The sequence below is a fragment of the Mesoplodon mirus genome, assembly GCF_964341445.2.
Source record: "Mesoplodon mirus genome assembly, chromosome: 13".
Lineage (NCBI taxonomy): Eukaryota > Metazoa > Chordata > Mammalia > Artiodactyla > Ziphiidae > Mesoplodon > Mesoplodon mirus.
In genome coordinates, this window is record NC_138989.1 from 11,463,746 (window position 1) to 11,485,090 (window position 21,345).

The 21,345-nt window shown below is 46.1% G+C and overlaps 2 protein-coding genes across 3 annotated transcripts in view; one reads left to right on the forward strand and one right to left on the reverse strand.

Moving 5' to 3' along the window:
* The first annotated feature begins 3,810 nt into the window (after nt 1-3,810).
* The window catches only part of VSIG10 (V-set and immunoglobulin domain containing 10), a 37,232-nt gene continuing 19,697 nt past the window's right edge, over nt 3,811-21,345 (forward strand). Inside the window, exons 1-2 of one of the 2 annotated variants that reach the window (XM_082640820.1) lie at nt 3,811-4,087; nt 11,405-11,686. In XM_082640820.1, coding sequence (XP_082496946.1) covers nt 4,009-4,087; nt 11,405-11,686 — 361 coding nt within the window. In that variant the 5' untranslated portion in view covers nt 3,811-4,008. The remainder of the gene's footprint in view (nt 4,088-11,404; nt 11,687-21,345) is intronic. The other variant, XM_082640821.1, reaches the window with a different exon arrangement.
* LOC309815150 (small ribosomal subunit protein eS27-like) lies at nt 4,130-8,688 on the reverse strand (the record flags this gene model as incomplete). The annotated part of the gene is made up of 2 exons (XM_082641748.1): nt 4,130-4,334; nt 8,444-8,688. 2 exons carry the CDS (start codon nt 8,686-8,688, stop codon nt 4,130-4,132), a joined length of 450 nt encoding a protein of 149 aa, XP_082497874.1.

Here is a 21,345-nt window from a genome sequence, read left to right on the forward strand (position 1 = left end):
CAAGAAGGCATGAGTAGGATTTTGACATCCACCTCCTAGTAATGCTTTTTTTTAAAATTAATTTTTTTATTGGAGTATAGTTGATTTACAATGTTGTGTTAGTTTCTGCCTGTACAGCAAAGTGAATCAGGTATACATACGTATACATATACCCACTCTCTTCTAGACTCCATTCTCATATTGGTCATTACAAGCACCGAATAGAGTTCTCTGTGCTATACAGTAGGTTTTCATTATCTTTTATATATAGTAGTGAGTATATGTCAATCCCAATCTCCCTTTTTATTCCCCCTCCATAGTTCTAGTTCTATAGTTTTATAGCACACGGTAGGCATCCCACTAGACAGACCTCTCAGTAATTCTTGAAGCGAGGGGTCCAGAGCTGGACCTGAGGGGCCAGGCTTCTATCTGAGCTGTTCCCAACTGGCCCGCCCTTTCTGAGCCCCCAGGAGGGGTTGAACGGAGAAGCACGTTGTTGCTAAGAAACCTTTCAGCGTTACCTCTAGGGAGGGGACTTGGCAAGAGGAGTAGTGGGGCGGAAATAATAGGTGGCTGGATGGCTTCAAAGACCCAGGCTGCAGGAGCGCTGGCTCTGGAGTCAGGAAGGAGCCCCACCCCATTCCTCCCGCCAAGACTGATCAAGATGACACCGCCTCATGGGACTTCCCTGGTGGTCCAGTGGTTAAGACTCTGTGCTCCCAATGCAGGGAGCATGGGTTCAATCCCTGGTCGGGGAACTAAGATCCTGCATGCAGCACAAGCATGGCCAAAAGAAAAAAAAAAAAAAAGATGACACCCCCTCAGACCTGGGTTCAAATCCAGACTCCCCCATTTACTTGAGATGTAAATTGGCCGCTCTGAGCCATATGTCAATTGGGAAGGGTAATGAATGAATGGACACAAAGCACCTAACATAGAGTAAGTTTTTTCAATTCTTGGGAGGTGAAAAATGAAACAAAACAAAAACAGCCATGTGTAGCAGCCTGAGCTGAGAGGTGTTTGAGCCTCATGTTTAATATCTGATTGCAGGATTTAGGAGTCCTGACAGGTTCTGTCGGGGTGCATCTCAAATGACAGACCCCAAAGCGATGCTTTAAAGACTTTTGAGTCCCTTACTTTATCTTCACAGCCATCCCATGAGGTAAACACTGACTATAAGGTGCAGATAGGTGAAACTAGGGCTTTGAAAGACCCCTACCTTGCTAGAGACCCCACAGTGAACCCCCAACTCACCCCCAATGTCACTGTTCTAGGTAGGGCATTTTCCACTGTCCAGAGTGGCCTGAAACACAACTGGATGTTAGGGCAGGGCACTTCCTAACAAGTCCTGTCTCAGAGTCAGCAACAGCCTTCCCCAAACCAGAGAGAGTGGGTGCTTCCTGGGCCAGCTCTATCCCACACGGAGTGGTCTGGAGGCTTCCTTTGAGCCCTGCTCAGGGAAATGCCCATGTCTGCTGGTCTGGTGACATCCAAAACATCCAGGCTGTAAAGAAAAAAATATTGCCTGCCATTCCAGTTCTACAAGGATCAAGCCGCTAGCCACTGCAGTGGCCCACAACAGTGCAACCTCTGGGGAATTCAGGATGGAGAAAAACAGGAAACATTCTGTGCTCTGGATATACAGGCCCTTAAATGGTTAAGATGCATATCTAAGGAAAAATTTCAAATGACCCCAAATTCTTGCATCTTTCCGTACATAGAAAAATGCTAAAATCATTAACTTAAGATGTCTGTTCTTTGTAGTTATCAGTAATCTTTTGATGCTTGACTACATGTTTTTCCCAGCAAAAAAGATCATATACATCCTGGATTGTACCTTACTTCTTCGAGTGGCTCCTCAGAGCTACCTGAGAGACTGTCTCTGGGGCTGTGGTCCTCAGTAAGGTCTCGAAATACAACTTAATTCACAACTTTTACATTGCACATTTTTCTTTCAAGTAGACAAGACCATGGCAGCCTTTGTGTAAGTGACAAGATTGGAACTTGGTTTGGCAGGAATTGGAGTCAGACAGACATGGGTTCCAGACCTGGCTTTACCACCAACCGGCTTTGTGACCTGGAGCTTAACTTCCTAGCTGTGGGTTTCTCACTTGTAAAATGGGATTGAATGATTCTTTAGGTCCAAGGGTTGGAGGGAGGGACCAGTGAGATTAAGTTTCAAAAACTGCTTTAGAAAAAGCCCCCAGCTATGCAAATATGAGGTGCTCTAATCACTGTTGCAAAATATCCTGTGGGAGGTCGATCCTTGTAGGAGTGGAGAACTGGTCAAGAGACTGTCCATTTGATTCAGCAAATATACCAGGAGGGTGTGCTCTGAGCAAGTCCCCCTGTGAGGCACCACTAGGGTCACAGAAAATTCCAGACCCTCAGCTGAAAACTTGCCACTTATTAATTTTACTTATATCTTGTTAACTTCAGGTGAGGATGTGAGGTGTTTGTCAGGAAAGCTTGAGCAGCTTCAATATCAAAACCAATCAACTTTCATTTGTCTATTTAACAGATATATATCGGGTGGTAACCGAGGTGCCGGGCACGGGGAAGACAGGACAGTGCGTCCTGGACATACTTTACTTTCCATCACCAAGTAAAAGATGAAAAACAGAAACAAAAGGGGGAGAGGAAGGAGGAAAACTTTCAGGAGCTGGCTGAAGAGGTAAAATCATTGAGCAGAAGAGGAAAAAAAGGAACTGTGCAACATCATGGCTCAGTTCATGGGTGAAACATACACTTTTAGTAGCTTCAAGAGGATTTCCTCACGGAAAACGTATTTCAGTAAGGGGCCTTTGGGCAACAGAACGAATGATTTTCTTAATAGCATTGTTTGTTTTTTCCCCAACATTTTATGATGAGATGAGTGGGAAATTTTCAAACATAGAAAAATCCAAAGAAGGGGAACACTCACATATCCACTTCCTAGAGTCTACAGTTAATATTTCACTGTATTAGTTGCAGTTTTGTTTTTTTCAAGAGGAAGTTTCTGGTAGGGCTGTTTCAAGGATCAGCTCTTCCTGAGTATATCATAACCGTGTTTTCCCTAGGACAGAAGGCTGGGATGGGGGTGTGGCAGGAAAAGGGGGATTTTAGGCTGGGAATGTAGTTCTCTGGGAACCAGACTGGATGGGGGTGGGGGAACTAAAAAGGAAAAACAAAAAAGCTCCCGGAACCCAGTTCCGCTGCCCTGGCTCTTACTGTGTGGTCTCAGCCAGTTAACCGGAGGACCAGAGTCTCGTGGCTGCTCTTGGCTGGAAGGTCTAAGGGATCATCTTTCTCCTGCTCTAGACTTGTCTTCCTTCTGCAAAGGGTAGAGAAAGGCAGCGATGGCGGCCCTGGCGTCCGCCCGGGGCACAGGAAAACAACTAAGAATCCCTAGAACAGCTAAGCCGAGGGGACCCTGAATTCTGCCCCTTGGCAGCCGACCCCTCCGGCTCGCGACGCTCCTCCGGGTGCCACATCCGGAGCGCCCGGGAGGTAGCAGCCGGCGGGCCGCGGTGAGGGTACCGTCCTGCGGCAGCCGCAGGCCTTTGCCCGACCCAGCCCGGCTGAGTGGGCTCGGGGAGGGACCAGGTTCTGTGCTCCTCCCTTGGCCTGCCCGGACCCGGCTCGGCGCGCCCCGGCGTGCGCCCTTTGCATAAAGCCCTCCTCCCCGGCCAAGGTAGAGGAAGTTGGGCTCCCGCCTGGATGGGCGGGAGGGAGCCCAGCTCCTGTTGTTTTCCGCCAGCGGGAGTGGGTGGCGGGCGCAGGGGGCGGGGTGCGGGTGCGCCCTCCCACCCCGGGCCGGGCGCTTGGGAGAGAATCGCGCTCGGAGCCCAGCGCAGCTCCCAGCCTCTGACATCGGGCTCACCCCAAGCATCCTTCCTGGGGGTTGCGGAAAGTGGAGCTACTCTGTCGTTCCGAGGACCTGGGAGGAACACTCAGTACCACCCCAGGGGCCGGAGTCCTTGGGGGCGCACACCCAGCCAAGCCAGAGCCTGCGTTTCCCGAGGGCCCCCTGCCCGCATCTGGGGCGAGATGGCCGCAGGCGTCCGGGCGTCCGAGCCCCGGGTCCTCGTCTGCCTCGGGGCGCTACTGGCCCGCTGGGTCGCCGCAGGTAAGGGGCTGCGATCTGGAGGGAAAAGTTGAGTTTTGCCAGTCAACGGTGGGGAGGGAGAGCCGGGGACCGAATTCCCTCCGACTCCGCCGGACCCAGTTGTGCCGCGGCCCCGAAGTCGCCCCGGGAGGATCTTGAGTTTTCTGCTCGCAGCTTGGCTTTTTGCAGGAAGGAATTTTCCCGGACGCTTGATAGAAGGCAAGACATCCCCACCCTTGGAGTGGGCAGCCGGCGAGGCTCGAGGGGCCTGCGGAGAGGTGATGGGAAAATTGGGGAAATCGAAGATGGGAGTTTTGAAGATAGGAAAATTGAAGAGGCGTAAAATGTTTATTTTTATTTTTTTTAAGCGTCGGATGTAAATTCGCGTTCTGGTTTTACGTGCTGCGATGGTTCTCAAACTCGGTGCTCCTTTATTTTCCTCTCCTCCCCCTGCCCAAGGTTGAACTTGCACCTGTAACCTGTGTATTTCCCTACACACTCCTGCAAGCCGACCTGTGTGGACTGTCGCAAAGTTGTGCTTTTCTCCTTCACTTAAATAACAAAACAAAACTTTTACTTTGAAATAGTTTCAGACTTACAGAAAACTTCCCCTACACTTGACATCGCCTCTTACACTTGACATGATTGGCGAACAGTTCATCTCCGCTCTGCCTTGTAACAATAAAGAATAGAGGGTTGCTTACAAAAACATATAGAATTTTAAAAAGATTGAAAAATTACTTTTGAATTTAATTCACCAGCGAATGCATGTGAGAGGAGTCGGGTTGAGGGAAAGGAGATACAGTTTGCCAGAATACTTGCACAGTCCTATTTTCAGGGTTACCCAGTCCAGCACACCCAGCTGATCTTTTGTAGGTTCCTACAGGAATTGCCCGCCCTACCCCGAGCTTCCTAGCAGCAAGTGCCAAAACTTCCTAATTGTGAGGCTCTCCCATGTTTTTATTTTGCTTTGTTTTTAGCAATTATTTTAAAATAGTAAAATTTCTCATGAGCTAGATTTCTCGTTTAGATGGAAAACTCTGAGGATCTGGCAGCACAGGGCCTGCTTTCCCACGTGGAACTAAGCAGTGGTTACCCATTTTCATCTAGGGCAGGTGACTTCAAATTGGTTCCCCCTCTCCCTGCTGCAGTACTTACCCCTGGCCCACTGCAGCCATGGACATGACCTGCTGGCCCCTCCAAGCATATACTTAGTGGTCACTGTGCTGTGAGGAGGAGAAGCGGACACACGGTCTCCAACTGGCCGACCCTGAAAGTTAAAGGTGATTGTGTATTCCCTTTTCCCCAGCTGTGTGCAGTGTTTCCCGCACTGTGAATATCAAGGGCCTCGGGACATCAGAACCCTGAGCTGAAATCTTTGTACTGGAATGAACTGGCTGCAGCTCACCTCACAGGGACGCTTCCTCTGCTGCCATGCCCAGTTATTTTGATGCCCAGGCCAAGTTCACCTTTGTGTACAGTGCCAGGGGGCTTGCCTCGCTTGATGTATTTTTGGTTTTTTATTTATTTTATTTTTTAAACTTTTATTATTTTTTATTAATTTTTATTGGAGTATAGTTGCTTTACAATGTTGTGTTAGTTTCTGCTGTACAGCCAAGTGAATCAGCTATACGTATACACGTATCCACTCTTTTTTAGATTTCCTTCCCATTTAGGTCACCACAGATCATTGAGTAGAGATCCCTGTACTATACCTTTGTATTTTTGTTCTTTGTTTTTCAAGTCAGAAGTTGTCTGGGTGGAAAATGTTGTCTTTCTCCTGTCACTTAACTCTGGGCAATGTTCATGCCCCCACTGTCACCTCAGGTTGTAAACCTGGGGTCATTCTTGGGGAAAGGTTGGTAGGAAAAAAAATGAATGTTTGGGTACATTGTCAACTCTGTAAATGATAATATGAAGGCAGCACTGGGAAATGGTTGTTTCTATTGCTCCTTCTTTTGGTCCGTATTCTGAATTTAAGGTTGGGGGACCTTCGGGGACCCTCTGGATACCTGGTGGATGACTTCTAGTAACACAAACTGTTACTGCGTCTTATTGTCTCACCCTTCTGGTTGGGAGACCAGAGTAAATTCCTGTGACCTGGAGCATTGAAGACCTGAATGGCAGTCCCAGCTCTCACAATGGCTTGTGTAGGACCTTAAGTAAATCACTTAATCTTTCTGAACCTCAATTTTCTCAGCTGTAAAATGAGGGGGTTTAGGATGATCAAGCATGGAACTAGTGCGCCCTCAGGGACCACTCATTCCTTGTCCATGTCAGACATCACTAATTGACGACTGTAATTCTTCTCCACTGAGCCCTGACTCAGCCTGCCCTCGCCTTTAACCCAGCCCTCAGGACTGAAGGATCTCTAAGGTCACTTTCAGTGGTTAAAAAGAATGGAGTGAGCAAAGGCAGGAGAAGTGAAATGCCTTAAAATGGTGTATTTTGTGGTTATGTCTTTCTACTCCTTGGAGGAGAAGACAATGTTAGCTCAAGTTCCAAGACTAAAGTTTCGCCAGGGCTTTTCCAAGTCTTTGTGTGTGTGTGTGTGTGTGGTATGTAGGCCTCTCACTGCTGTGGCCTCTCCCGTTGCGGAGCACAGGCCCGGGACACGCAGGCTCAGCGGCCATGGCTCACGGGCCCAGCCGCTCCGCGGCACGTGGGATCCTCCCGGACCGGGGCACGAACCCGCGTTCTCTGCATCGGCAGGCGGACTCTCAACCACTGCGCCACCAGGGAAGCCCTCAAGTCTTTTTTATTCCTTTGCCAAGGAGCCGGGGAAGGGGCAGGTCTGCAGATCTCACGTTGCGTCTGTAATTCTCCCGTACTTCTCTCCTCAGTGGGGATTGCCACTGAGAACTTGGGTTCCCAGGCCTAATTGTTTAAAAATAATTCTCACTTGCTTTTTAAAGTGATTCAGAAGCGTTTCTTGCTGTTTCAGAATCTCTAGCATTAGGTGACATGTTCTGCCTTCCAGCAAGTGGCTTAGGATTTTTTTTTTTTTCATCTTGCCCTGGCTTTGGGGAATGGTGTGGCCAAAATGGGGAGAGTCAGAACGTCCTGTGGCTCCAGGCTGACTGATCTTTCAGAGGGACCCCCTTCTAACCAGAAAAAAGGCCAAATACAGATAACTGTTACTCTTTCTTTTATAAAAAGGAAGGCATTCCAAAGGCAGGTAGCAGTTAATTTTTTTATAACAACCTAATTGAGATATAATTTACATACCATACACTTCACCCTTTTAAACTGTACAATTCAGGGGTGTTTAGTATATTCACAAGATTATGCAACCATTACCACTAATTCCAGAACACTAATTTATCACCACAAAGAGAAGCCCACTACTTAAGTATTAACAGTCACTCATCACTACCCGCCCCCATCCCCAGACAAGACACTTCCCCAGCCCTAGCTAATCTACTTTCTATCTCCATAGATTTGCCTATTTGGACATTTCATATAAGTGGAATCACACAATATATTGTCTTTTACGACTGCCTTCTTTCACTTAGCATAGTGTTTTCAAGATTCATCCATGCCATAGCATTCGGCCTTTTTATAGCCTAATAATATTCCTGTTGTATCGATATACCACATTTTATTTATCCATTCATCAGTTGATGGGCATTTGTGTTGTTTCCACCTTTTGGCTGTTATGAATAACTGTGAGCATGCATGTACAAGTTTTTGTGTAGCTATGTTTTCATTTCTCTTGGATATACACCTAGGAGTGGAATTGCTGAGTCATATGATAATTTTAACCTTGTGAAGAAATGCCAAACTCTTTACCAGTGTAGCTGCACCATTTAAAAATCCTATTAACAATGTATAATGGTTCCAGTTTCTCCACATCTTTGCCAACACTTGTTATTGTCTTTGATTTTAGCCATTCTAGTGGGCGTGAAGTGTTAGGTATCTTACCATGGTTTTGATTTGCCTTTCCCTAGTGACTAATGATGAGCATCTTTTCATGTGCTTATTGACCTTTTGTCTATCTTTTAGAGAAATGTCTATTCAAATCCTTTGCCCATTTAAAAAATGTATTATTTGTCTTCTTATTGTTGAGATGTGAGAGTTCTTTATATATTCTGGATACAAATCCCTTCTCAGATGTGATTTGCAAATATTTTCTCCCAGTCTGTGGGTTGTCTTTTCACTTTTTTTTTTTTTTGTATCCAAACTGTGTTTATTGGGATGGTTTCCCATTCATCTTGATTTAGGGTGCTTTTTAAAAATTAATTGATTAATTTTTAACATCTTTATTGGAGTATAATTGCTTTACAATGGTGTGTTAGTTTCTGCTTTATAACAAAGTGAATCAGCTATACTTATACATATATCCCTATATCTCCTCCCTCAGGGCGCTTTTAATACTGCTTCCATCTAAAGGAGCATCCTTCTGCAAGCCTTGCTTTTCCTCCTGTAGGCTGGCAGAGGAGAGTGGAGCAGCCAACACACAAAACTACTGTTTGTGCGTGGCTAAAGATGGTGGTGATTTTATAGCATCCTGGGTATTTCACATCTATGAAATAGGAATCGGGGCTTTGCACCAGGTGCTTCTTCTTGTGTTTCCTCTTCTCTGCTGGAGAGGGATGAAGGAGATCCTTTGTGAGAAGCATGTTCTCGTGGGTAGATCGTCACCGCCAGAAAGGTCTTTTCACTTTTTTTTTTTTTTTTTCGGTACGCGGGCCTCTCACTGTTGTGGCCTCTCCCGTTGCAGAGCACAGGCTCCAGACGCGCAGGCTCGGCGGCCACGGCTCACGGGCCCAGCAGCTCCGCGGCATGTGGGATCTTCCCAGACTGGGGCACGAACCCGTCTCCCCTGCATCGGCAGGCGGACTCTCAACCACTGCGCCACCAGGGAAGCCCCTTTTCACTTTCTTGATGGCGTCTTTTGCAGCACAAAAGTTTTAATTTTGATGAAGTCCAGTTGATCTATTTTTTTTCTGTCACTTTACTTTTGGTATCATATCTAAGAAAACATGCTTAACCCAAAATCACAAAGATTTATTCTTTTGGTTTTTTTTTCTAAACATTTTATAGTTTTAGCTCTTACATATAGATCTATGGTCAATTTTGAGTTAATTGTTTTGGTTTTTTTTTTACCTTGCCGCTCGGCTTGCGGGATCTTAGTTCCCTGACCAGGGATTGAACCTGGGCCATGGCAGTGAAAGCGCTGAGTCCTAACCACTGGACCGCCAGGGGACTCCTGATTTTGAGTTAATTTTTGTATATGATGTGAGGTAAGGGATCCAACTTCATTCTTTTGCATATGGAAATCTGATTGTCCCAATACCACTGTTGAAGGCAGTTTATTTTGTAATGAAATATCATCTTTCACAAAACCCCAATATATTCACATACTTTGAAAACTTCTGATGTGGTGGGGAAAAGAACTGAATGGAGAAATCTAGACTCTAGTCTCATGCTGCTCCCTTCTCATTGTAGGACTTTGGGCCAGCCCACTTCCCTTCTTTGCATCACACTTTTCTCATCTATTGAATGTGACAGCATGAGTAAGAGACCTCTAACAGGTTATGCCCATTATTCCTGTGCCTGTGGCCTCTTTGTATTTGGGCGCTGATTGTGGAGGGGGCTGGAAAATTGTGACACTTCTCAGCAAAACTGGCTGCATTCGCTTCTGTTTACCTGGTGACGGTCTTATGCCAAATCAATTGCCTTAGCATTTGTCAGTCTTTTTTTTTTTTAATTAAAAAAAAAACATTTATTCAGCTGTGCCAGGTCTTAGTTGCAGCACGCGGGATCTTTTAGTTGTGGAATGTAGGATCTAGTTCCCTGATCAGGGATCAAACCCAGGCTCCCTGCACTGGGAGCGGGAGTCTTAACTGCTGGACCACCAGGGAAGTCCCAGCATTTGTCAGCCTTGAATGAGCATCAGAATCACCTGGAGGGCTTGTTAAAATGCAAACTTCTACCTTCCACCTCCACCCCTGGTTTGTTTCTGAGTTAGATGTTCTGGGTGGGACCTGATAATCTGCATTTCTAACAGTGCTGCTGCTGATCTGGGCTTTTCCTTCTGCCTGGGAACCCCAGCTTCACCTTCACCTGGCTAATTCTTTCCTGTCCATCAGATCTCAGTATGGCTTCCTGGAGGAAACTTCCCTGACAAAAACCACAGCTGGACTTCGGAGCCCCTTCTCTGAGCCGCTGTTGTGTTATTTATCACACTGCATTGTAATTGCCAGTTTATTGTCTGTTTTCTCCACTAGACTGTGAGATCCTGGTGATCTCTGTTTTGCCCACCATTAGCTCCCCAGTGCCTGGCACAGAGCATGCCCCAAACTCCCCACCATGAGCTGCTTCTTGCCTGGAGCTGCCGAGAGGTCTTGCACTGGACTGAGATGGAGAGAGACAGAGAGAGCAGCAGGAAAGAGGGAACAAAGCCAAAGCCCTCTTCCTTCCCCTCTTCTGGATTGCTAGGCAAATAAAGCCACTGGGGTCCTGTATCAGTTATTTATTGCCACAACAATGCTGCATAACAAACAATGACAAAATGGCAATAAGTGCTTATTGCTCAAGGGTCTGGCATGGTTGGTCAGTTGGCTCTGCTGATCTTGCCTGGGCTCACTCACATGTCTGGGCATCCACTGAGTGGCTGAAGACTGATCTAGAATGGCCACAGCTGGGAGGACTGAGACAACTGGGGACTGCACCATATACTTTTCATCCTCCCCCTGGCACCTAAGCTAGGTATGTCCTTCTCAGGGTGGTGGCAGAAGGTGAGAGTGAGCAAGCCCAATTACACCAGTGCTTTTTTTTTTTTTTTTTTTTTTTTCGTACGCGGGCCTCTCACTGTTGTGGGCCTCTCCCGTTGTGGAGCACAGGCTCCGGACGCGCAGGCTCAGCGGCCATGGCTCACGGGCCCAGCCGCTCCACGGCATGTGGGATCCTCCCAGACCGGGGCACGAACCCGTGTCCCCTGCATCGGCAGGCGGACTCCCAACCACTGTGCCACCAGGGAAGCCCCCTACACCAGTGCTTTTTAAGCCTCTGCTTGAACCACATTTGCTAACACCCCATTGACCAGAGCAAGTCACATGGCCCTGCCAAAGCCAGAGTGGGAGGGCACCACAGAGTGACATCGTGAAGGGCATGGATAGTGGGGGGAGGGGGTTATTAGGGCTGTTTGCAATTGTGATCCACCACAAGTTCATTCCTGTCAGGTACTGGCCAATTATCCCGACAGGGTGGGGCTCTGTGTGTTATTGCATCTCAAAAATGCATGCCTGATTAAAAAAAAAATCTTAATGCAGAGGGACTGTGCACAAAGGGAGATCAAGAAAGGTGGTAACAGCCTGACCTTTCCTCACTCAGGACTGGAGGCTGTCGTCATTGGAGAAGTTCACGAGAATATCACGCTGCACTGTGGCAACGTCTTGGGACCGAGGGGCCTCGTGACCTGGTACCGCAATGACTCGGAGCCTGTCTTCCTCCTGTCCTCCAATTCCAGCCTACCTCCAGCCCAGCCACGCTTCTCTCTGGTGAATGCCAGCTCCCTGCACATCGAGGCACTGAGCCTGCAGGATGAAGGGAACTACACCTGCTGGGAGGTCCTGAATGAGACTCGGTGGTTCCAGGTGTGGCTGCAGGTGGCCAGTAAGTGGTGGGCGGGGACTGAGACTGGCTGGCGTGGCGCTCAGAGCCTGGGACCCGAGGAGGCCTTTGGGGTCAATGGCCTGGGTTTCATTCTGGGCTCTGCTACCTGCAAGCTAAATGACCTCTCATACCTGTTATTTCCTCATCTATATAATGGAGATAAAGGGGATTCTTCCCTCATAGAATTGCTGTGAGGAATAGATCCCAGCTTATCTATATAAAGTGCTGTAAATGGCTCCTGGCATATTAGTTAGCTTGTTAATATCATCCTCGCTATCAATCTCATTTTATTATGGAAAAAAGTCAGAGTATAACATAATCAAGTCAGACTGACTGAGTTCCAGTCCTAAGGCTAGGTCACCTTGAGTAAGTAAGTAGCGTAATATCTCTGTTTTTCAGTAGCTTTGGTTTTTCTTATTAATTGGGGACAGTGCGTTGCATACCTTATCAGGTATGTTCTCTTATGCTGTAGTGCTACATGCAGGGCTTGGTATGATCTACTGTTACTACTGTCTTTCCTAAATCAGTCTATCATGTGTGTCAATATATACACATGAATTTAGAGCAAGGGCTGGCAAATCATAACCTGTGGACCGTTTCTAGCCTGTTGCTATTTTTGTATGGCCTGCAAGAGACAAATTTTTTTTTACATTTTTAATGGTTGAAAACAATCAAAAGAAGAATGATATTTGTGACATGTGAAAATTATATGAAATTCACATTTCGGTGTCCATAAATAAGGTCTTATTTGAACACAGCAACACTCATTCATTCACATGTCATCTCTGACTGCCTTTACTGCTACAGCCTCAGAGCTGAGTGGCTGTGACACTGATTGTATGTCCTGCAGGGCCTAAAATAGTTACTCTCTGGCCCCTACAGAAAAATTTGTTGGTCACTGGTTTAGAGGGATATCCACATTCTATACTCAGGGTGTGTCGTTGAGTAGAAATACCCATGTGATCCCTATTGCTCCCTGATTTTCTCATCTATAAATTATTTACTCATTCCTTTAGTCAATATGTAGTTATTGAGAGCCCAATGCTGGACACTATCCTAGGCACTGGGCCACAGGAATGGACAGGTCAGAGAAGGTCTCTACCCGTGTGGAGCTGACATCCTAGTAGGAGAAGATAGACAATAAGCAGGTAAACAAATGCATCAGGCAGTATCAGAGTGACAGGTGCTGTGCAGAGAATTGAGATGGGGTGATGCGATTAGATTCTCTGAAACACTTTACATTGGTGGGTCAGAGAGGAGCTTTTGGAAAGAGTGACATTGAAGCTGAATGATACGTAGGAGCCAGTCACATGAAGATGAGAGAGAGAGGGATCCAGGCAGAAATTGAACTAGTGAAAGATGGGTTGAACATGGTGCGTGTGTGGATGAGGAGAAGGCTGGTGTGGTGGGAACCCTGGGTGTGAGAGGGCAGGACGTGTGAGACATGGAATGTAGGGCCAGACCATGTGGGGCCGGGTAGGACTGGTGTTATGGGTTGAATTGTGTCCCCCAGACAGATATGTTGAAATCCTAACCCTCGATACCTGTGAACGTGACCTTATTTGGAAATAGGGTCTTTGCAGATATAATCAACTTAAGATGAGGTCGTTAGGGTGGGCACTAATTAAAATTGACTGGTATCCTTATAAGAAGAGGAAAATGCAAGCAAAGACAGAGACACGGGGAGAATGTCGTATTGTGGCAGAAGCAGAGATTGGAGTAATGTAGCTGCAAGCAAAGGAATGCCAAAGATGGACGGCCATAACCAGCAGCCAGGGAAGAGACAAGGAAGGGTTCTCTCCTAGAGCCTTCGGAGGAGTACAGCCCTCCTAGCACCTGATTTCATACTTCTGGCCTCCAGAACAGTGGTAGAATCAATTTCTGTTGTTTTAAGCCATCTGGTTTGACTTACTTTGTTAAGGCAGCCCCAGGACACTAATACACCTGGTCAAAAATTGGGATTTTATTCTGGGTGCAGGAGGAACTCCTGGAGCTGTAAGCAATCAGGGATGTGGTATCATTTGAATTACATGTGGAGAATGGATGTGTGCGGTCTCAAGAAAGACTGGTAAAATAAGAAACAAGGAAACCAAAAGCAACTATACTCCAATAAAAATTAATTTAAAAAGAACTTAAAGAAACTAAGAACAAACAAACAAACAAAAAACCACACAAGGAAGCCAATCGGAGGTATAAGATATTAGTGGCCAGAGTCAGGGTAGCAGCACTGACCTTGGTGAAGATGTACAGGTTCAGAAAATATTTTGGAGGTACACCAGCAAGATTTGCTGGTGGATTAGAAGTGGAGGATGCAGGAAAGAGAGGCTTCAAGGACACGTCTAGATTTTTGGATGGTTTGTACGTTTTCCACCAACTCTTAAGTTTTATGGAATTTGCGAATGCAGTGTTTTTGGGTCTGGAGATGCCGTGGATGAATCGCTGAATGGCCAGGAATGAATGTGGGTGTATCAAAAAATGTCACCCTCTTTGGCCCAGTTCTGATTGGCTCTCACTGTGAGCCCATGGGCGGGCGCCAACAGGCCTCCCTCACTCCAGCTGTCAGACGGTAATTAATAATTCCTGCGGGAGCAGCCCTCCTGCGCGGCCACGAGGATGAGCCAGCTCTGCCTCTCTGCGGCCCTTCTAGTCTCCCTGGGCACCCTGGTGGCCAGCACCCCGGGGGGTGAAAGCAGCAACCAGGCCCAGGCCCTGCGCCCTGCCTTCTGCCTGGAGCCTCCCTACGTGGGTCCCTGCAGGGCGCTGTTCATCAGGTGCTTCTACAATGCGAAGTCCAGGCTCTGCGAGACCTTTGCTTACAGCAGGGGCAGAGGAAGCAGAACAACTTCCTGGATAAGGAGGACTGCATCAGCACCTGTGGTGGCTGCAACAGGGCTCAGGAGAGCCGGGCAGCTGTGCTCCCCTGAGATGGCAAAGTTTTAGGCGGCCCCAGGGCTGGGCTGCTGCTGCTTCTGAAAGATTTGAGCCTCCTCCTCTACTTCCTTCTCAAACCTGCCTTCCTCAGCTGGACCCTGCCTCTTTCCTCACTGCATCCTCACCTTCATACCCCTCTCCACCATGACTGTACTCCTTGGAGGGGGCAGCGATGGAATTTCTGGCATCCAGTTCTGAGCGTCAGTGGTGGCAGAGGTTTTTTCAATAAAGAGCCCCCTTCCCACCCCCCACCCCGAAAAAAAAATTCCTTCGGGACTTCCCTGGAGGTCCAGTGGTTAAGACTGTGCTCCCAACGCATGGGGCACGGGTTCGATCCTTGGTCAGGGAACTAAGATCCCGCGTGCTGCACGGTGCGGCCAAAAATAATAATAATTCCTTCATGTCAGTCTTGTCAATAAGTGTCTTTGCTTTTGACCTCAGAGGAGTCAGGTGGCATTACAACTTTTGGGGCTTTTTTTTTTTTATTATCACTCTCTCCGGTTTATGATGATTTTATCTGACACTGACTACTTATTAATCATTGACTAAGTTTATTGGAGGATGGATTAGTTTCATTATTGCCCAGTAGGGAGATAAATGCAAGGCCTTCTTATGATGAAAGTGAATTTACATTAAAAAAAAAATCACTAAACTCAAATGGTGTTTTGAGCTCCCTGAGTTACAGTGGTATGATTTGTTTTAAGGGAACTTCTTCATTTGGAAACATAGGGGGTCCCTGACTGGTGTAGGACTTGTTCGTGAAAACAGGACACAGGCTGTCTTAGTCAGTTTGGGCTGCTATAACAAAAACAGCATGGGCTGGGTGGTTTAACAACAAACATTTATTCCTCACAGTTCTGGAGGCAGGGAAGTCCAAGATCAAGGTGCCAGCAGATGCAGTGTCTGGTGAGGGCCTGCTTTCTGGTTGGCAGATGTGTGTCTTCTCTCCTTGGTGGAGAACAGGGAGGGAGGAAGCAAGCTCTGTGGGGTCTCTCCTTCTAAGGGCACTCATCCCATTCATGAGGGCTCTGCTCTCATGACCTAATCCCCTCCCGAAGGCCCCACCTCCAGATGCCATGACACTGGGGACAGGCTTCAGCATATGAATTTTGGGGCATACAAATGTTCAGTCCATAGCACAGGTGTCCTCCGGTCTCACATACACCAGGGCCCTCTGGAACATCAGGCCTCGTTCCCATTCCACGAGAGACCCCGGGCCAACACCAAGCCCTTCTGGGCGCCAGGGAGCCCCTTCTTGCTCCTCAGACAGTGGCAGAAGGGGAGGCCTTGGCATCTCAGATTGGAATTCAGCCCTCATTTCTGCATGGAAGATTTCGGAAAATGGATTAGGCTTGACCCAACCACTACTTCTGGGAGGGTGGTGATGTTGCTAAGTGGCTGAGGGCATATGCTCTGAGGCCCAGCTGCCCGGGTTCAAACGCAGGTCCTGCTGGCTGTTGTCTTTGTGACCTTGGGGAAGTTGCTTGAACTCCTCCAACCTTAGTTTTATCATCTGTGAATTCAGGGGTAATGGTGGAAGCTAGGTACAGATTCCCTGCACACATTCATGAGATAAACACGCACAGACTTCAGCATAGAGTTGGGCACACGGCATATATGCACTTGGTCCATGTTACCTCCATCAACTGGTTAAGGAGGTGATGGGATTCTTGTGGGAAAAATGCATCTCAAGTTCCCATCAGTCAGTACATCTGGGCTTTTCGAACAAGACTTGCGTGCCTCTTGCTTTTCCCGTCTTTCTACTGACATGGTTGATAACTTAGTCTCTTAAGGAGAAAAGTTTGGAAATATTCTAACATGGCCTTGGAAGCTAGGGGGAAAAAATCTGAGATGTGGCAAGTTGTTATCTGTACGTGACCTTGTTTTCTTGTTTTGTTTAAAAAAATTTTTTTTTCTTCCAGCTTTATTGAGGTATGATTGACATACAGCACTGTATAAGTTTAAGGTGTACAGCGTAATGACTTGACTTACATACATCATGACATGATGACCACAATAAGTTTAGTGAACATCCATTGCCTCGTATAGATACAAAATTAAACAGCAAACAGTTTTTTCCTGTGATGAGAACTCTTAAGATTTCCTCTCTTAACTTTTATATATGACATCCAGCAGTGTTAATTATATTTATCATGTTGTACATTACATCCCTAGTACTTATTTATCTTATAACTGGAAGTTTCTACCTTCATCCAGTTTCCCCTCCTCCTACTCTTCATCTCTGATAACCGCAAATCTGATCTCTTTTTCTGAGTCTCTTTGTTTGTTTGTTTTTGAAGTATAATGGACCTACAGCATTGTTAGTTCCTGTTACACAACACAGTGATTTGATATTTCTATACTTTTCAAAATGATCACTACAATAACTCTAGTTATGACCTGGCTCCATACAGAGATATTACATAATTACTGACTATATTCCCCGCACTGGACATTTCATACCCATGACTCACTTATTTTGTAACTGAAAGTTTGTACCTCTTAATCTCCCTCACCTTCCTCCCCTCTGGCAACCACCTGTTTGTTCTCTGTATCTATGACTCTGTTTCTGTTTTATGTTTTTTCATTTGTTTTATTTTTTAGATCCCACATATAAGTGAAATCATACGCTTACGACTTTCTCCATCTGACTTATTTCACTTAGCATAACATCCTCTAGGTCCTCCATATTGTCACAAATGGCAAGATTTCATTCTTTTTTATGGCTGAATAGTATTCCATTGTATATATGTACCACATCTTCTTTATGCATTCATCCGTTGATGGACACTTAAGTTGCTTCCATATCTTGGCTATTGTAAATAATGCTGCAATGAGCATAAGGGTGCACATATCTTTTCTTTCTTTTTTTGGCCGTGCCACATGGCATGTGGGATCTTAGTTCCCTGACCAGGGCTGGAACCCATGAACCCTGCAGTGGAAGCATGGGGTCTTAACCACTGGACCACCAGGGAAGTCTCATATCTTTTCTAGTTAGTGTTTTCGTTTCCTTTGGATAAATACCCAGGAGTGGAATTGCTGGATTGTGTGATAATTCTATTTTTAACTGTTTGAGGAATCGCCGTACTGTTCTCCACAGTGGCTGCACAAGTTTACATTCCAACACCAACGGTACACAAGGGTTCCCTTTTCTCCACACCCTCTCCAACACTTGTCATTCGTTGTCTGTTTAGTAATGGCCATTCTGACAGGTGTGAGGTGATATCTCACTGTGGTTTTGATTTGCATTTCCCTGATGGTCAGTGATGGTGAACATCTTTTCATGTGTCTGTTGGCCATCTGTATGTCTTCTTTGGGAAAATGTCTATTCGGTTTCTCTGCCCATGTTTTAATCTTTTTTATTTTTTTGATATGGAGGTGTATGTATTAAAGACTTAAATGTAAGACCTGAAACCATAAAACTTCTAGAAGAAAACATAGGCAATATGCTCTTTGATATCGGCCTTAGTACTTTTTTTTTTTTTGGATATGTCTTCTTAGGCAAGGGAAACAAAAGCAAAAATAAACAAATGAGATTACATCAAACTAAAAAGCTTTTTGCACAGTGAAAGAAACTGTCAACAAAACAAAAAGGCCAACTACTGAATGGGAGAAGATAGTTGCATATGATATATCTGATAAGGGGTTAATATCCAAGATATACAAAGAACTGTAAGTGACCTTGAATGTGTGAATGGACAGAGATGCTGCAGAAACATGAAGCTGGCTGTATGAGGGCCGGGAGCTTTCTCCCTCCTTACCACCTGGATCTCTGCTTATCCATCAGTGGGCATTTGGTGCCTCTGCCTTCTAGGGAGTGAGGTTTTCTATAGACCTGGGGTGATACAACCCGTCTGGAATGGGCACTGCAATGTGACTTTGTTATTCATCTCAGGAGTAAGAACTCTGCACTGTTCCTTGTTAATTTAATGATGCAGTTGAAGAGTCTTGCCATTGAGATTGGGACCGCTGCTCCTGAGGGTACAGAAATCCCTTAGTCCAGAGCAGTTCAGGATTGCCACAGCTGTTTATTTCACTGACTTACCTACCCATCCGCTCCCGCCTCCAAGTCAGGTGGATACGAGGTTAGAACCACTGTGTGTTTACTTGCAGAAAGCCTGGAGTGGGTGGAGTGGGTAGCACAGACCTTAACATATTCCAGTAGAATTTGTGCTTCTTTCAAGAGATGATCTCTTAGCCATTGGGGAGCTGAGTGGTACACAATGCCAGACTCTCCCTGTGTCTATTTTTCTCAGGCCCAGCAAGTGTTGAGGGAGCGTTTGAGTTGGTTGGCACATGGGCAATGAGGAAGCTGGTTTGTATCAACCTCCAAGAGCCCCTTTGGATTCAGTTGGGGTTTGGAGGATGGGACGGCTCCTGTTTAGTTAGTGATGTGGCTGCCACTCCCAACTTCCAGGAAAGGGAGTCTCAGGAAAGCCCCATGTTCCCCGACTAACTGGGCCCATCTGATTTGTACTTGTTCTGTGATGGTGATGGTGTCACTGTGCCCTATCGCAACATAAGGTCCTAGGGAAAGGGGATGTTGGGCATGCTGAAGAAAGATTGCTGGCCCCGTCAGAAGATGGGATGACCTTTGCCCAAAGATGGATTACCCTGAGTCTTGCCAAGCTCATCTGAAGCAGAGATGTATGCTTGTAAGAGGCTGAGGACCTCTGGGTTTTAGTCTTCTGGACAGAATCAGTGGTCACTAGGGAGGTGGGGAGGCAATGGGGTTGTTATATTCACCTCTATGTTCCATCTCCTTCTTTTTTTTTTTTTTTTTTTTATTTGGCTGCGCCACACGGCTTGCAGGATCTTAGTTCCCTGACCAGGGATTGAACCTGCACCCTCGGCAGTGAAAGTGCAGAGTCCTAACCACTGGACCACCAGGGAATTCCTTATGTTCCATCTCTAAGTGATATCAAAACACTCTGTAAGTCTCCCCAAGGATCTTGTCCCACTGTGGAACAACAGGTACACCCACTGGTTAGCAGAGGCTAGTCAGTACATTCTTAGGTCATTTTCAAATAAAAATGCTGGTGTGAAAAATAAATGTAGGAAAATAACTTTTCGTCTTGTCAAAGAACCCAAGATACGAAGATGGGAATCTCCTATTTTGTGGGTCCCTGAGATGTAAATTAACTCTTTGAGACACTTGACTGGCCAACCTATAGTTATGGTGGGGAAGGAAAGAAGTGAGTTCTGATGTAAGGAATGACTACAGAGAACAGGAAGGCAGCAGCAGTAGTGGATTGTTGTAGAACAGGAATCAAACGTTTTCTGTAGAGGCCAGACGGTAAATATTCTAGTCTTTCTGAGTCAACAGGTAAAAACGAGGATATCATATAAGTACTTATATAACAAGAGAGAAAACAAATTTCCACATGTTTTTTGTTGACAAAATTCAAAATATAATAATAACTAAGTACATTTTTTTGGGGGGTGCGCCACGAGGCTTGCAGGATCTTAGTTCCCCAACCAGAGATTGAACCCAGGCCGCTGCAGTGAAAGCGCCGAGTCCTAACCAGTGGACTGCCAGGGAATTCCCATAACCTAGTACATTTTTTTGGTAGTGCAGGCCTACTAATGAGAAGAATGGGATTCTTTGGGCGGGGGAGGGATAACATTTCACTTAGTTGGGGTTCAAAGTTCGTGTTCTCTCTCATCAAATCGATTGTGGATGTTCATATGTACATACCGTCTTAGCTTGTAGGCTGTACAAAAACAGATAGTGGACTGTTGTTTGCCGATGCATGTTCTAGAATCAATCTACAAGTATACTACTGTTAATAATGTCAGATAACATTCATAGAACATTGACCACATGTCAAACACCAGGCTAAGTGTTCTGCTTATATTTTCTCATTGGATCCTTCAATAACCTGGTGATAGATGTTACTCCTGTTCTTTTCATTTCATAGGAAGGACAGGAGAGAGAGAATAGGAGGGAGGGACACTTGCTCAAGGTTGTCTGTCTAGAAGCGGCAGTAGAATTTATACCCAGGTCTGTCTGAATGCAGAGTCCAAGTTCATAACCACTAGGCTAAGGCATCCATCCAAGAAATTGACATGACCAAGGCCTCCATAAGATGCTGAACCTTTGTAAACACGCTGTATTTTTATTTATTTGCTGTTTTATTTTTGTTTCCTCTCCTATCTGTCTGTCTCTCTGAGTGATTGCTACCATCACCCTGCAAGTGGTTTCTGTTTAGGAATATCAGCGGGGTGGAGAGAGAGGTGGGAGGGATGGAAATGGGTACCGCCTTCTTTTTAGTCAGAGTAAGGGAAGAACCCCGGGGATTTAAGAAGATGGTGTCAGCTTTAATTAAGAAAGCAGACTCAACCCAAAGGTTTATTAAAAAGCTGTAACCTTTGAACAGTTAATTCAGAAGGCCCTTCAGGTTCTCTCATTTGATTTTTCTTTTTTTTTAACCCTTACGCCTACAGCATTCTCATCCATTCCCTTTATCCAAACCCAGGTTTTGCTCAGCATTGTGCTGGTCAAAAGCCCCTCCCAGGGAATTCCTTGGCGGTCCAGTGGTCAGGACTCGGTGCTGTCACTACCAAGGACGAGGGTTTGATACCTGGTCGGAGAACTAAAATCCCGCAAGTCACGTGGCGCAGTAAAAAAAAAAAAAAGCCCCATCCCAGCCAGTTTCTGGGGGTCTTACTGTTCATGACAGGCCTCTGTGGCCCTCCAGACCACAATTTGGAAGACCAGGTGGTCC